Genomic DNA, 17,500 nt, shown 5'->3' with positions numbered 1-17,500 from the left:
AATTCTTTCAAATTTTGTCCTATGTTTTATATTTCTATATGGTCAGGTGCTTAACTAGACCTTGCTGGGCCCAAGGGCAAAGGCTGCAGCTGGGCCCCACATTTCAATAGTTCCTTATCTGTTTGCAGCAGCCATATTGAGGCAAGACTATGAATATGTGTCTTCCTTTCCCCATGGTAAGTCTGTGCCAGAGAATATGTGCAGCTTTCCTCTACAATTATGGTTGCAAGATTTTTTTTATACAGCAATACTGTGGCAGCCATCTTGGAAACCTTGCAACCATATTGTAAAGGCAAACCCATACACTTTCCTTAAATTCTAAGGCTGGTCTGCAGGGGGCAGGCATGACAGGGTGTAGTGATAGCACTACTGATTGTGAAGAGGTGTCGGCTCAGTTTCATTTGAGACCTCTGAGCCCCCTGTATATGATATGGTATTTTAACCAGAGATTCCATTTTAATGCTTGTTTGAAAATAAACTGTGTGTTTTATTATGTTCTGGAGTAAATCTGATCAAATCATGATGAATTCCAGAAACATTATGCTACAAGAGTTCTAGTTGTTAAATCTGATTAGTGAAAAAAATATTTATCATGGTTGTCGTAACTACATTAAAGGGACATGATCAACCTTGAGATTGCAGTTTATGATTAGTTAGGTATAGTAAAAACAACTTTGCAATTCAAGTTCATTATTTATTTTGCAACCTTTTTCTGTTATTTAAAAAGGATGGGAAGTGCTGACTGCAGACTTCACAAACCTAACTCTGCTTTATATCTGTATATTATTGCCAGACAGAGGTGGTGAGACACTACAGAACAGAAATAACATTGAGCCACTCCAGCATCAAGTCCTAACTTGCTCCTCCAAATGAGGTCAATGGTGGGGAAAGATTGGCCGTTGAAAAATAAATTCAGAAAATGTGTTGTAAATCTATTCAAAAAGTTTTCACACTCAGTTGATTTGTCAATTTATTGCAAAGCTACAGAAAAAAAGTGTTTTTGTTATGTGCTGTATTATGTCGCTTTAAGACTATGACATGAGGTCCATAACCGGCCCATCCATCTTTTTTATTCAGCTATCAACACCAATACCCAAGCTAGAGGACACGGAATGAACAGGGAGGGAGAAAAAAGCAGGAGGACATAAACAGAAGGCACCACCGCTTCAAGAACCTTTCTCCCAAAAGAAGCCTCGGCCGAGGCAAAAGTATCAAATTTGTAGAATTTGGAAAAAGTATGCAGAGGACCATGTTGCCATCTTGCAAATCTGTTCCACAGAAGCTTCATTTTTGAAAGCCCAAGAAAAGGAAACAGCCCTAGTGGAATGAGCCGTAATTCTCTCAGGAGGCTGCTGTCCAGCTGTTTTTATAAGCCAAACGAATCAAACTTCTCAACCAGAGAGGCAGAGTAGTAGAAGTGGCCTTCTGGCCTTAACACTTTCCAGAGAAAACAACAAACCGGGCAGAAGATTGTCAAAAATCCTTAGTAGCTTGTAAGTAAAATTTTAGAGTGCGCACAACATCCAAGTTATGCAAAAGACGTTCCTTATGAGAAGAAGGATTAGATAAAAAAGAAGGAACAACAATTTCCTGATTAATGTTTCGACCCGACAGCACCTTAGGGAGAAAACCAAATTTAGTACGAAGGACCGCCTTATCTGCATTAAAAATAAGGTACAGGGAATCACACTGCAGAGCTGAAAGCTCAAACTCTGCGAGTGGAAAAAATAGCAAGTAGAAACAAAACCTTCCAAGATAACAATTTTAAATCAACAACATGCATCGGCTCAAACGGAGCCTGCTGCAAAACTTTAAGTATTAGATTAAGGCTCCAGGGAGGAGCAACAGGTTTAAACACAGGCCTGATTATAATCAGAGCCTGAACAAAGGCTTGAACATCTGGAAAGTCTCCCAGATGTTTGAAGGGTTAGATTTCTGCATTATCTATCCATTTGCACAAAGTACTGACCGACAAACCCTTCTCGAGGCAATCCTGAAGAAAAGACAAAATCTGGGGAATCCTGGCCTGGGTCCAGGAGAAACCCTTAGATTCGCACCAATAAAGATATTTACGTCATATCTTATGGTAGATCTTGGGAGTAACAGGTTTATGAGCCTGAAGCATAGTATCAATGACCGTCTCAGAAAAACCAAGCCTAGACAGAACTAGGTTTTCAATATCCAAGCAGTCAGCTTCAGATAATCCAGGTTTGGATGGAGGAAAGGACCCGGAATTAGAAGGTCCTTCCTCAGAGGTAACCTCTAAGGAGGTAGAGATGACATCCTTACTAGATCCGTGAACCAAATCCTGCATGCCATGCAGGAGCAATTAGGATTACAGATGCTCTCTCCTGTTTGATAAGAGCAATGACTCGTGGAAGGAGAGCAAACAGAGGAAATAGATATGCCAGAGAGAACATCCAAGGAACCGCTAGAGTATCTAATAGAATGGCCTGAGGATCTCTTGACCTTGAACCGTACTTTGGAACCTTGGCGTTTTAACGGGACACCATCAGATCCAACTCTGGAACCCCCCACCTGGGTTATCTGAGAGAATACTTCCAGATGGAGAGGCCACCCCTCGGGATGAAAGGTCTGTCTACTCAGAAAATCTGCCTCCCAATTGTCCACTCCTGGAATGCAGATGGCAGATAGAAGACAATCGTGAGAGTCCACCCACTGCAAAATGCGAGTCACCTCCTTCATGGCTAAGGAACTACGAGTCCCTTTCCTTGTGGTTGATGTAAGCCACTGATGTGATGTTGTCCAACTGGAATCTGATAAACCGGACTAAAGACAGTTGAGGCCACGCTGATAGGGCATTGAAGATAGCTCTCAACTCCAAGATGTTTATGGGAAGAGAAGACTCTTCCTGAGACCACAGGCCATGAGCCTTCAGAGAACCCCAAACAGCTCCCCAGCCTAACAGGCTGGCGTCCGTAGTAACAATCACCCAGGAAGGTCTCAGGAAACAAGTACCCCAAGACAGATGATCCTGAGAAATCCACCACGAGTGTCTCTTGTTAGGGGGTCCAGATTTATCCTCTGCAAAAAATCTGAATGGTCTCTGTTCCATTGATGGAGCATGCAAATCTGCAGCGGTCGCAGATGGAACTGAGCAAAAGGAATGATGTCCATGGAGGCCACCATCAGACCAATCACCTCCATGCATTAAGCCACTGATGGACGAAAAGCAGACTGGAGGGAAAGGCAAGAAGTTTGGATTTTCTGACCTCCATCAGGAAAATCTTCATGGACAGGGAATCTATTATTTTCCATAGGAAACACACTCTTGTAGTTGGAACTAGAGAACTCATATCCAGATTCACCTTCCACCCATGGGAACGTAGAAAACACAACACCACCTCTGTATGATATTTTGCTATTTGAAAAGATAACGCCTGAACCAAGATGTCGTCTAGATAAGGTGCCACAGCAATTCCCTGAGATCTGACCACTGCCAATAGTGCCCCTTCTGGGAGCCGTGGCCAGACCAAATGGAAGCGCAACAAACTGGAAATGCATGTCCAGAAAGACAAACCTTAGAAACTGATGATGATCCCTGTGAATGGGAACATGAAGGTATGCGTCCTTCAGGTCTATGGTCAGCATGAACTGACCTTCTAGTACCAGGGGAAGAATGGAACAAATAGTTTCCATCTTGAATTACGGAAACCTGAAGAATTTGTTGAGACACTTTAGATCTAGGATGGGACAAAAAGTTCCCTCTTTTTTAGGAACCACAAATAGATTTGAATAAAATTCTAGACCTTGTTCATTTAGGGTGACTGGTACAATAACTCCCAGGGAGGATAGGTCCTTTATGCAATTTAAGAAGGCCTCCTTTACCTGGTTTGAGGATAATCTTGACAGAAGGAATCTGCCCCTTGGAGGGCAATACTTGAATCCAGTTTTGTAACCCTGCGATACTATGTCCACAGTCAATGGATCTGGGACATCTCTTATCAAAGACTGTCGAAAAAGGGAAAGTCTGCCCCCCACCTGATCCAAAATCAGATCGGGGGCGGACCCTTCATGCTGACTTAAGAGTCAGCAGAAGGCTTCTTGTTTTGTTTTCCCTTGTGCCAAGGCTGGTTGGATTTCCAATTGGCCTTGATTAGTCTGGTTTGGAAGAGGAGGACTTCTGTCCCTTAAAGTTGTGAAAGGAATGAAAATTAGAAGACTGTTGACCACTAGGTCTATTCTTCTTGCACTGGGGTAGGAAAGATCCCTTTCCACCCATAACCTCAGAAATTATTTCCGCCAGACCAGGTCCAAACAGAGTTTTACCCTTATAAGGTAAAGCCAAAAGCTTGGTCTTTGAAGAAACATCAGCTGACCAAGATTTTAACCACAGAGCTCTGCGGGCAGTGAAACTAGACATTTTAGTTTATAGTATAATTATCTACATGTTGGCATTACAGATAAAGGTATTTGCCAGTTTGAGAGCTTTGATCCTATCTTGGATCTCCTCTACCATAGTTTCCTCTGAAATAAGGTCAGACAAGGCATCACACCAATAAGATGCTGCTCCAGCAACCGTGGCAATACTCGCTGCAGGTTGCCACTGTAATTCTTGATGGATATACATCTTCTTTAAGTAAGCCTCTAGCTTCTTATCCATAGGATCCTTAAAAGAACAACTATCCTCTATAGGAACAGTTCTCTTAGCAAGAGTAGAAATAGCTCCTTCTACTTTAAGCACAGTGCGCCATGAGTCCCGAATAGAGTCAGTAACAGGAAACATCTTTTTAAAAACAGTGGAAAGGTAAAAAGGAACCCCTGGTTTATCCCATTCCTGAGCTATAATTTCAGACATCATCCTTGGAACAGGAAAAACCTCCTCCGAAGATGGAGAATAATAAACTCTATCCAACTTAGAAGACTTTGTGGGGTTGACAGCAACCGAAAGTTCAGAGTTGTCCAAAGTAGCTAGGACCTCCTGTCGAAGTAACCGGAGGTGTTCAAGCTTAAATCTAAAACTAACCTCTTCAGATTCTGAAGATTTGTTCTGCTAAACTGTTAAAGTGTTAGAATCTGAGATTTCACCTTCAGAAGCTACTGAAGTATTTTCCTCATCAGACAAAATAGAAAGGGCAGACATAGATGGGTCAGAAGCCATACTAGTAAGCAAATGTTTAGATTTCCTCTTACGCTTACCCGAAGAATGGAAAGCTGACAAAGCCGCTGATACTGCAGAAGTAATCTGAGCGGCAAAATCCCCAGGTAAATACACACCCCCGGGAGGTTAAAGGGACATTATTCACATTTTTTATTTGCATAAATGTTTTGTAGATGATCTATTTATATAGTCCATAAAGTTTTTTTGTTTTTTTAAATGTATAGTTTTGCTTATTTTTAAATAACATTGCTCTGATTTTCAGACTCCTAACCAAGCCCCAAAGTTTTATGAGAATACCGTCAGCTACCTTCTCCAGCTTGCTCCTGTTTGTGCAAAGGGTCTTTCATATGCAAAAGAAGGTGGAGGGGGGGAGTGTCTTATTTCCCATTTGCAGTGGGCTTTCCAGCTACCTTTTCAACAGAGCTAAACTGAGAGCTTCTAAGTAAGTATCTGTGCATCTTATTCTTTATAGTAGTGTTTATTACATGCAGTTATATGAAAATGAGTGTATACTGTCCCTTTAAAAAGACACAAAAGGCACAGTATGAGAGACAACTAAGGCTTGGGAGGAGAAAGCGGAGGCATGTCACACACAGCATTATCCTGAGAAACACTTGGCTCAGAAGGGAGAATTATTTCTTTAAATTTTAAAGTTTTTGCTAAACATGAGGAACAAAACTGCATAGGTAGGGCAATCTGGTTTTCTAAAGAAAGCAAACATCTATCCATAGAGATAGACTGATCCTGTTCTGAATCCATAGCTTAGTATAACAGGCCATCTAGCAATCCAATAAATACATTTCAATATCAAAAACAAAATGTATTCGTAAAGTTAAATATTAAACACCAAACGATTCTTTTTTAGGTTCAAATATATTAATAATTTTGAAAACTGTCTCAGCTGCCTGAGGCTCCTACTGGCCAGAAAAAAAAAGTCCCACTAGTAAGAGGAACTCTCCTGTAGTGATTCTCTCCTTTGGATAATCCGGTGAGCAGATTAACAGAGCCGTTACAAGAAATTTTTAAGCTGAGTAAAAGACGGCTGCACATTCACTTTCCAACCGCTTTGCTCCGTAAAAGCGGAAGTGCAGTCGTGAGCGGGACAAACAGAAAATGTGTCAAAGAAATTTCCACATCTCTAAGAAAAAGTGCGAAAGAAACTTGCAGTTTAAAAAACGGCTAAAATATAAAACTGTTAATACACTGTTTAAAACAATCCCTATCAATGTTAAATTCATATACAAGCCTCTAAACCTTGAAGCATACATGTATAGTAGGTAACTAATAAAAGAAAGTCTTCTACCGTTAACCCATAGAATCCCATGGCCAAGTGAACTCTCATAATTGAGTCTCATACTTGCAAAATAAAAAAACAAGTGCCTTGTCCCCAATATGAATCCTTAACTGATAAGTATTATTAAGTGTCCAAAAAAGGATCATATAATGAGGATTAACCTCATAAGTGTTGCTGTCCTTCTGTACCTAGAAGGCAAAGGCACATACCTTAGATCCAACTGCAGGACAGATGCTGCTTATTAGGTGTGGCAGGTACTTCACTCCCTGTCATGGACCTGTAGGAAAAGAAAGAACAGAGTAACCAACTCTGGCTTTCTGTAAAGGGGTAGCAATGTGTTAAAAGTAAAGCAAAGACATCCTCACCGCCTTTTAACTGCTAAAAGCAACCACTACTCTTACTAAAGAGATTGACATGGACACAGCTAGACCCAAATCCTTGCATGCAGGGAAAAGTACCCATAAAAGGATTAAAATCTTCAGACACCAACTTTGCACATCCTCCATTGACAGAGACAAAGAGAATGACTGGGGATTATGGGTAAGGGAAGTTACACTTAACAGCTTTGCTGGGGTGCTATTTGCCTCCTCCTGCTGGCCAGTAGTTGAATATCCCTCCCACTAGTAATTGGAATGACATTGTGGACTCTTCATGTCTTAGGAAAGAAAAGGTAATTAAGCATGGGCATTCAAATTTGTACCAGGGATGTATTATGCCCTAGGCAAGCAAGGAAGTTGCCTAGGGTGGTACTTTTTGAAGGCACAACACTGGCTATTAATACATGTCAAAAGCCCATCCCCTAAGCTCTACATACTGTACATCGGTCTGTGCCTGTGCCAATACTGCTCCTACAGCCCAACTAGACTACCTCTGGGGTACCTAATTATGTGTTTCCCTGTATTCCTCCCACTATGAATATTCAAGTCAACCTAGAAAAGGAACAAGTGAAGGGGGGGGGGCAGAAACCGGAATCTAACTTTAAGGGACATTCCAGAATATGAGTGCATTTCCTTTTTCACTAGAAGCATTTTTGCAATATACATGTATTAGCAAAAATGCTTCTAGTAAAAACTTTAGCTGTTTCAAGAGTGTACTCAAGTATGCTACGTGCACCAGCATTTAAAAGGCAACTCTTGCTCAGAGAGTCTAATGTGCTTGTATCATTTGGTAATGATTTACATTATTGCAGACATGATACAAGCCCCACTGGCTCTCTAACCAGCTGCAGTATTTAAAGTGAATGTCAATTTTGATGCTAAAGTGCCCGATTTTAAAAAATTTGATTAAAAACAGGGGCACTTTAATTCATCAAAAACAGAATTTATGTTTACCTGATAAATTACTTTCTCCAACGGTGTGTCCGGTCCACGGCGTCATCCTTACTTGTGGGATATTCTCTTCCCCAACAGGAAATGGCAAAGAGCCCAGCAAAGCTGGTCACATGATCCCTCCTAGGCTCCGCCTACCCCAGTCATTCGACCGACGTTAAGGAGGAATATTTGCATAGGAGAAACCATATGATACCGTGGTGACTGTAGTTAAAGAAAATAAAATATCAGACCTGATTAAAAAAACCAGGGCGGGCCGTGGACCGGACACACCGTTGGAGAAAGTAATTTATCAGGTAAACATAAATTCTGTTTTCTCCAACATAGGTGTGTCCGGTCCACGGCGTCATCCTTACTTGTGGGAACCAATACCAAAGCTTTAGGACACGGATGAAGGGAGGGAGCAAATCAGGTCACCTAAATGGAAGGCACCACGGCTTGCAAAACCTTTCTCCCAAAAATAGCCTCAGAAGAAGCAAAAATATCAAACTTGTAAAATTTGGTAAAAGAGTGCAGTGAAGACCAAGTCGCTGCCCTACATATCTGATCAACAGAAGCCTCGTTCTTGAAGGCCCATGTGGAAGCCACAGCCCTAGTGGAATGAGCTGTGATTCTTTCAGGAGGCTGCCGTCCGGCAGTCTCGTAAGCCAATCTGATGATGCTTTGAATCCAAAAAGAGAGAGAGGTAGAAGTTGCTTTTTGACCTCTCCTTTTACCAGAATACACAACAAACAAGGAAGATGTTTGTCTAAAATCCTTTGTAGCATCTAAATAGAATTTTAGAGCGCGAACAACATCCAAATTGTGCAACAAACGTTCCTTCTTCGAAACTGGTTTCGGACACAGAGAAGGCACGACTATCTCCTGGTTAATGTTTTTGTTAGAAACAACTTTTGGAAGAAAACCAGGTTTAGTACGTAAAACCACCTTATCTGCATGGAACACCAGATAAGGAGGAGAACACTGCAGAGCAGATAATTCTGAAACTCTTCTAGCAGAAGAAATTGCAACGGAATGTAAGGGTTCAAACGGAACCCCCTGAAGAACTGAAAGAACTAAGTTGAGACTCCAAGGAGGAGTCAAATGTTTGTAGACAGGCTTGATTCTAACCAGAGCCTGAACAAAGGCTTGAACATCTGGCACAGCTGCCAGCTTTTTGTGAAGTAACACAGACAAGGCAGAAATCTGTCCCATCAAGGAACTTGCAGATAATCCTTTTTTCAATCCTTCTCGAAGGAAGGATAGAATCTTAGGAATCTTAACCTTGTCCCAAGGGAATCCTTTAGATTCACACCAACAGATATATTTTTTCCAAATTTAGTGGTAAATGTTTCTAGTTACAGGCTTTCTGGCCTGAACAAGAGTATCAATAACAGAATCTGAGAACCCTCGCTTTGATAAGATCAAGCGTTCAATCTCCAAGCAGTCAGCTGGAGTGGGACCAGATTCGGATGTTCGAACGGACCTTGAACAAGAAGGTCTCGTCTCAAAGGTAGCTTCCATGGTGGAGCCGATGACATATTCACCAGATCTGCATACCAAGTCCTGCGTGGCCACGCAGGAGCTATCAAGATCACCGACGCCCTCTCCTGATTGATCCTGGCTACCAGCCTGGGGATGAGAGGAAACGGCGGGAATACATAAGCTAGTTTGAAGGTCCAAGGTGCTACTAGTGCATCTACTAGAGTCGCCTTGGGATCCCTGGATCTGGACCCGTAGCAAGGAACCTTGAAGGTCTGACGAGAGGCCATCAGATCTATGTCTGGAATGCCCCACAGTTGAGTGATTTGGGCAAAGATTTCCGGATGGAGTTCCCACTCCCCCGGATGCAATGTCTGACGACTCAGAAAATCCGCTTCCCAATTTTCCACTCCTGGGATGTGGATTGCAGACAGGTGGCAGGAGCGAGTCTCCGCCCATTGAATGATTTTGGTCACTACTTCCATCGCCAGGGAACTCCTTGTTCCCCCCTGATGGTTAATGTACGCAACAGTCGTCATGTTGTCTGATTGAAACCGTATGAACTTGGCCCTCGCTAGCTGAGGCCAAGCCTTGAGAGCATTGAATATCGCTCTCAGTTCCAGAATATTTATCGGTAGAAGAGATTCTTCCCGAGACCAAAGACCCTGAGCTTTCAGGGATCCCCAGACCGCGCCCCAGCCCATCAGACTGGCGTTGGTCGTGACAATGACCCACTCTGGTCTACGGGAGGTCACCCCTTGTGACATGTTGTCCAGGGACAGCCACCAACGGAGTGAGTCTCTGTATAGTCCCCATTCCACAGACTGAGCATACACAGTTGTAATGGTCTTAGATGAATGCGCGCAAAAGGAACTATGTCCATTGCCGCTACCATCAAACCTATCACTTCCATGCACTGCGCTATGGAAGGAAGAGGAACGGAATGAAGTATCCGACAAGAGTTTAGAAGTTTTGTTTTTCTGGTCTCTGCCAGAAAAATCCTCATTTCTAAGGAGTCTATTATCGTTCCCAAGAAGGGAACTCTTGTCGACGGAGATAGAGAACTCTTTTCCACGTTCACTTTCCTCCGTGAGATCTGAGAAAGGCCAGGACTATGTCCGTGTGAGCCTTTGCTTGAGGAAGGGACGACGCTTGAATCAGAATGTCGTCCAAGTAAGGTACTACAGCAATGCCCCTTGGTCTTAGCACCGCCAGAAGGGACCCTAGTACCTTTGTGAAAATCCTTGGAGCAGTGGCTAATCCGAAAGGAAGCGCCACGAACTGGTAATGCTTGTCCAGGAATGCGAACCTTAGGAACCGATGATGTTCCTTGTGGATAGGAATATGTAGATACGCATCCTTTAAATCCACCGTGGTCAAGAATTGACCTTCCTGGATGGAAGGATTGTTCGAATGGTTTCCATTTTGGACGATGGAACCTTGAGAAACTTGTTTAGGATCTTGAGATCTAAGATTGGTCTGAACGTTCCCTCTTTTTTGGGAACTACGAACAGATTGGGGTAGAACCCCATCCCTTGTTCTTTTAATGGAACAGGATGAATCACCTCCAGAAGATAACCTTGGGAGACTATTTCTAGCGCCCAAGGATCCAGAACATCTCTTGCCCAAGCCTGAGTGAAGAGAGAGAGTCTGCCCCCCACCAAATCCGGTCCCGGATCGGGGGCCCGCATCTCATGCTGTCTTGGGAGCAGTGGCAGGTTTCTTGGCCTGCTTTCCTTTGTTCCAGCATTGCATTCTCCAGGCTGGATTGGTTTGAGAAGTATTACCCTCCTGCTTAGAGGACGTAGCACTTGGGGCTGGTCCGTTTCTGCGAAAGGGACGAAAATTAAGTTTATTTTTGGCCTTGAAAGACCTATCCTGAGGAAGGGCGTGGCCCTTGCCCCCAGTGATATCAGAGATAATCTCTTTCAAGTCAGGGCCAAACAGTGTTTTCCCCTTGAAAGGAATGTCAAGCAATTTGTTCTTGGAAGACGCATCCGCTGACCAAGATTTTAACCAAAGCGCTCTGCGCGCCACAATAGCAAACCCAGAATTTTTCGCCGCTAACCTAGCCAATTGCAAGGTGGCGTCTAGGGTGAAAGAATTAGCCAATTTAAGAGCACGAATTCTGTCCATAATCTCCTCATAAGAAGAAGAATTACTAATAATCGCCTTTTCTAGCTCATCGAGCCAGAAACACGCGGCTGTAGTGACAGGGACAATGCATGCAATTGGTTGTAGAAGGTAACCTTGCTGAACAAACATCTTTTTTAGCAAAACTTCTAATTTTTTATCCATAGGATCTTGGAAAGTACAACTATCTTCTATGGGTATAGTGGTGCGCTTGTTTAGAGTAGAAACCGCCCCCTCGACCTTGGGGACTGTCTGCCATAAGTCCTTTCTGGGGTCGACTATAGGAAACAATTTTCTTTAAATATGGGGGGAGGTACGAAAGGTATACCGGGCCTGTCCCATTCTTTATTAACAATGTACGCCGCCCGCTTGGGTATAGGAAAAGCTTCGGGGGGCCCCGGGGCCTCTAGGAACTTGTCCATTTTACATAGTGTTTCTGGAATGACCAGATAATCACAATCATCCAAATTGGATAACACCTCCTTAAGCAGAGCGCGGAGATGTTCCAACTTAAATTTAAAAGTAATCACATCAGGTTCAGCTTGTTGAGAAATTTTTCCTGAATCTGAAATTTCTCCCTCAGACAAAACCTCCCTGGCTCCCTCAGACTGGTGTAGGGGCCCTTCAGAAACAAAATCATCAGCGTTCTCATGCTCTTCAGTATTTTCTAAAACAGAGCAGTCGCGCTTTCGCTGATAAGTGGGCATATTGGCTAAAATGTTTTTGATAGAATTATCCATTACAGCCGTTAATTGTTGCATAGTAAGGAGTATTGGCGCGCTAGATGTACTAGGGGCCTCCTGTATGGGCAAGACTGGTGTAGACGAAGGAGGGGATGATGCAGTACCATGCTTACTCCCCTCACTTGAGGAATCATCTTGGGCATCATTTTTTCTAAATTTTTTATGACATAAATCACATCTATTTAAATGAGAAGGAACCTTGGCTTCCCCACAGTCAGAACACAATCTATCTGGTAGTTCAGACATGTTAAACAGGCATAAACTTGATAACAAAGCACAAAAAACGTTTTAAAATAAAACCGTTACTGTCACTTTAAATTTTAAACTGAACACACTTTATTACTGCAATTGCGAAAAAGTATGAAGGAATTGTCCAAAATTCACCAAAATTTCACCACAGTGTCTTAAAGCCTTAAAAGTATTGCACACCAAATTTGGAAGCTTTAACCCTTAAAATAACGGAACCGGAGCCGTTTTTATATTTAACCCCTTTACAGTCCCTGGTATCTGCTTTGCTGAGACCCAACCAAGCCCAAAAGGGAATACGATACCAAATAATGCCTTCAGAAAGACTTTTCTATGTATCAGAGCTCCACACACATGCAGCTGCATGTCATGCTGTTCTCAAAAACAAGTGCGCCATACCGGCGCGAAAATGAGGCTCTGACTATGATTAGGGAAAGCCCCTATAGAATAAGGTGTCTAAAACAGTGCCTGCCGATATTATTTTACAAAAAATACCCAGATTAAATGATTCCTCAAGGCTAAATATGTGTAAATATGATCGATTTAGCCCAGAAAATGTCTACAGTCTTAATAAGCCCTTGTGAAGCCCTTATTTACTATCTGAATAAAAATGGCTTACCGGATCCCATAGGGAAAATGACAGCTTCCAGCATTACATCGTCTTGTTAGAATGTGTCATACCTCCAGCAGCAAAAGACTGCTCACTGTTCCCCCAACTGAAGTTAATTCCTCTCAACAGTCCTGTGTGGAACAGCCATGGATTTTAGTAACGGTTGCTAAAATCAATTTCCTCATACAAACAGAAATCTTCATCTCTTTTCTGTTTCAGAGTAAATAGTACATACCAGCACTATTTTAAAATAACAAACTCTTGATTGAATAATAAAAACTACAGTTAAACACTAAAAAACTCTAAGCCATCTCCGTGGAGATGTTGCCTGTACAACGGCAAAGAGAATGACTGGGGTAGGCGGAGCCTAGGAGGGATCATGTGACCAGCTTTGCTGGGCTCTTTGCCATTTCCTGTTGGGGAAGAGAATATCCCACAAGTAAGGATGACGCCGTGGACCGGACACACCTATGTTGGAGAAATTTACATTTCACTCCTGTTTAAAAAAAAACCTTACCTTTTAATCTTGTCAGCAGCTCCAGCTTTCTCTGGTCGTTGCAAGCCATTTCTGACATCAGAAATGATGAATAGGTCATCCTCAGCACCGTGACTGGAGAAAGCCGGATTCCTCATTTTAGACCCAGGAAGAGGCTTTGGGACAGGTGGAGGAAGCTGGAGCGGCTCTCAAGTTTAAAAGGTAAGTTTTTTTTCACAACAGGAGTGAAATGTAAATTTTGATGAATTAAAATGCCCCTGTTTTAATCAAATTTTTAAAAACTGGGCACTTTAGCATCAAAATTGACATTCATTTTAAAGTACTGGTGCACTGAGAATATCTAGCTATGTTTCACATGTACGTGCAGAGAAAAATGCTAACACTAAAACAGTGATAACCTTTACTAGAAGCCATTTTGTCACTATATGTATAATGCAAATATGTTTTTATTCAAAGATGTCTATGTGCATTTCAATTATGACCGGAATGTCCCTTTAAACAGTCAGCGACCACATGATGGGAGCTATTTAAATTAGGACTCCTCTGTCTTAGCAGCAGCATTGCCACTCAGCTGACAATCATGTGACACACGCTGTTGCCTGCTGGTTTTTCATGTCCTGTGACAATCACCAGCCAGCAGTAAGCGCTAATTCCATCTTTAACTCTTTTTATTTGAAGAAGCTAATAAGTTTCTTTGTTCATGTTATATAGCAATCAAAGAGGTGTAGTGGGAAGCACACACATATGTATTGAATTGCTGGGTATGTGTAACAACAGTTGTATTTGAGCCTGCTGTTGTGTAATGGACTGATGAGTTTACAATAAAATAAGGAAACAGACAGCAACTCTATACTACATAATGTGTATGCTACTTTGTTAAGGTCCCTGGCCGTATATATATATATATATATATATATATATATATATATATATATATATATATATTATGGCCAACAAGGTCTAAAACCTTTAGATTTACATAGAGTATACCATTTTAAACAACTTCCCAATTTACTTCTATTATCTAATTTGCTTCATTCTCTTTGTATCCTCTGTTGAAGGAGTAGCAATGCACATATTAGGCGAGCCAATAACAAGAGTCATAATGTGCAGCCACCAATCAGCAGCTAGCTGCTCCTGAGACTATCTAGGTATGCTTTTCAACAAAGGATACAATAAGAACAGTGTCCATTTTAAGTAGCATAGACAGCTAAAATAAATTAAATTAATAGTAACTGTCATAAAATGTATAACTAAAATGTGATTATGACCTAATTTCAGTATAGGCTGTTATATTTAGCACAAGTGTGTATATACAATAATAAACCATTAGTCACAATTCTTCTATATATATAAAAAAAATGAAAAAAAGAAATAAATCTTCATGCAAACATAAACTGGATGCCATTTCAGATTCAGAATTCCAGCTTCCCAAGAATTAGAGGTATACAATATCTTGGTGACTGTGATAATATAAAGCTATATATGACGAGACAGCTATCTCTGAGAGTAAAGTACACCTAGGCAGCTGCATACTTTACATATGTATATATCTGGTGCTAAGTGACACCTAGGCAGCTGCATATTTTACATATGTATATATCTGGTGCTAAGTGACACCTAGGCAGCTGCATACTTTACATATGTATATATCTGGTGCTAAGTGACACCTAGGCAGATGCATACTTACATATGTATATATCTGGTGCTAAGTGACACCTAGGCAGCTGCATACTTTACATATGTATATATCTGGTGCTAAGTGACACCTAGGCAGCTGCATACTATACATATGTATATATCTGGTGCTAAGTGACACCTAGGCAGCTGCATACTTTACATATGTATATATCTGGTGCTAAGTGACACCTAGGCAGCTGCATACTTTACATATGTATATATCTGGTGCTAAGTGACACCTAGGCAGCTGCATACTTTACATATGTATATATCTGGTGCTAAGTGACACCTAGGCAGCTGCATACTTTACATATGTATATATCTGGTGCTAAGTGACACCTAGGCAGCTGCATACTTTACATATGTATATATCTGGTGCTAAGTGACATCTAGGCAGCTGCATACTTTACATATGTATATATCTGGTGCTAAGTGACACCTAGGCAGCTGCATACTTTACATATGTATATATCTGGTGCTAAGTGACACCTAGGCAGCTGCATACTTTACATATGTATATATCTGGTGCTAAGTGACTGAGAATACAGTGATGAAGTCGTGTACTAACCATCTCTGCTCTCTGTTTCTGTGATCCTGCCTCTTCCAACGCATGGGATATTTGTGTCTAGTAAAAAAAAAAAAAAGGGTTAAACAGTTAAAAAGATGAATGTTTTAAGTCCTGGTTTTCAATAGGAAATAGAAAACATTACATATTGATGGTTGGATCTTTAATATATTGATCTAAAAAGTAGTGCATAACAGTAACCACTTAAAAGCCTTCTAAGTAATACAGTTAAATAATATCTAATGACATTACAGAAAAAAAGGAGACCTGTCAAAAGAATTCTTATATAACAGTTTTAAGTGAGCAGAAATTTGTACCCTTATTGCATACACTAATTTATAGTATGTACTGTGTAAAGTTGTGGAATTAAAGCACCACCCAATGCAGTAGAATTGCATAATTAAAAAGTACATAATAAAAATACAATGGTTTAACAGTAGATTTTGTTTCAGACAAATTTATTTTTCTCCCATTTCTCAGCCTTCGTATCATGTGACAGACATCAGCCAATCAAAGATAAGTATACGTATACCCTGTGAGCTTGTGCACATGCTTAGTAGGAGCTTGTTCCCCAGAAAGTGTGTATATAAAAAGTGTCTTAAAACTGCATGTTCTATCTGAATCATAAAAAGTTTATTTTGACTTGAGTGTCCCTTTAACTCATTTGTTACATCAAAACACTGGCAGTTAATTACATATAGCTACACAGAATATATATATATACACAGGGAGTGCAGAATTATTAGGCAAGTTGTATTTTTGAGGATTAATTTTATTATTGAACAACCACCATGTTCTCAATGAACCCAAAAAACTCATTAATATCAAAGCTGAATATTTTTGGAAGTAGTTTTTAGTTTGTTTTTAGTTATAGCTATTTTAGGGGGATATCTGTGTGTGCAGGTGACTATTACTGTGCATAATTATTAGGCAACTTAACAAAAAACAAATATATACCCATTTCAATTATTTATTTTTACCAGTGAAACCAATATAACATCTCAACATTCACAAATATACATTTCTGACATTCAAAAACAAAACAAAAACAAATCAGTGACCAATATAGCCACCTTTCTTTGCAAGGACACTCAAAAGCCTGCCATCCATGGATTCTGTCAGTGTTTTGATCTGTTCACCATCAACATTGCGTGCAGCAGCAACCACAGCCTCCCAGACACTGTTCAGAGAGGTGTACTGTTTTCCCTCCTTGTAAATCTCACTTTTGATGATGGACCACAGGTTCTCAATGGGGTTCAGATCAGGTGAACAAGGAGGCCATGTCATTAGATTTTCTTCTTTTATACCCTTTCTTGCCAGCCACGCTGTGGAGTACTTGAGCATTGTCCTGCATGAAAATCATGTTTTTGTTGAAGGATGCAGACTTCTTCCTGCACCACTGCTTGAAGAAGGTGTCTTCCAGAAACTGGCAGTAGGACTGGGAGTTGAGCTTGACTCCATCCTCAACCCGATAAGGCCCCACAAGCTCATCTTTGATGATACCAGCCCAAACCAGTACTCCACCTCCACCTTGCTGGCGTCTGAGTCGGACTGGAGCTCTCTGCCCTTTACCAATCCAGCCACGGGCCCATCCATCTGGCCCATCAAGACTCACTCTCATTTCATCAGTCCATAAAACCTTAGAAAAATCAGTCTTGAGATATTTCTTGGCCCAGTCTTGACGTTTCAGCTTGTGTGTCTTGTTCAGTGGTGGTCGTCTTTCAGCCTTTCTTACCTTGGTCATGTCTCTGAGTATTGCACACCTTGTGCTTTTGGGCACTCCAGTGATGTTGCAGCTCTGAAATATGGCCAAACTGGTGGC

General features: G+C 41.3%; 1 protein-coding gene across 1 annotated transcript in view; it reads right to left on the bottom strand.

Annotated features, from left to right (window-relative positions):
- The window catches only part of MAD1L1 (mitotic arrest deficient 1 like 1), a 1,632,937-nt gene that overhangs the window by 847,630 nt on the left and 767,807 nt on the right, over positions 1–17,500 (bottom strand). Inside the window, exon 13 of the mRNA XM_053695314.1 lies at positions 15,682–15,738. Coding sequence (XP_053551289.1) covers positions 15,682–15,738 — 57 coding nt within the window. The remainder of the gene's footprint in view (positions 1–15,681; positions 15,739–17,500) is intronic.

This window comes from Bombina bombina, chromosome 11 (genome assembly GCF_027579735.1).
Source record: "Bombina bombina isolate aBomBom1 chromosome 11, aBomBom1.pri, whole genome shotgun sequence".
Lineage (NCBI taxonomy): Eukaryota > Metazoa > Chordata > Amphibia > Anura > Bombinatoridae > Bombina > Bombina bombina.
This window is presented reverse-complemented; position numbering and strand designations above follow the sequence as displayed.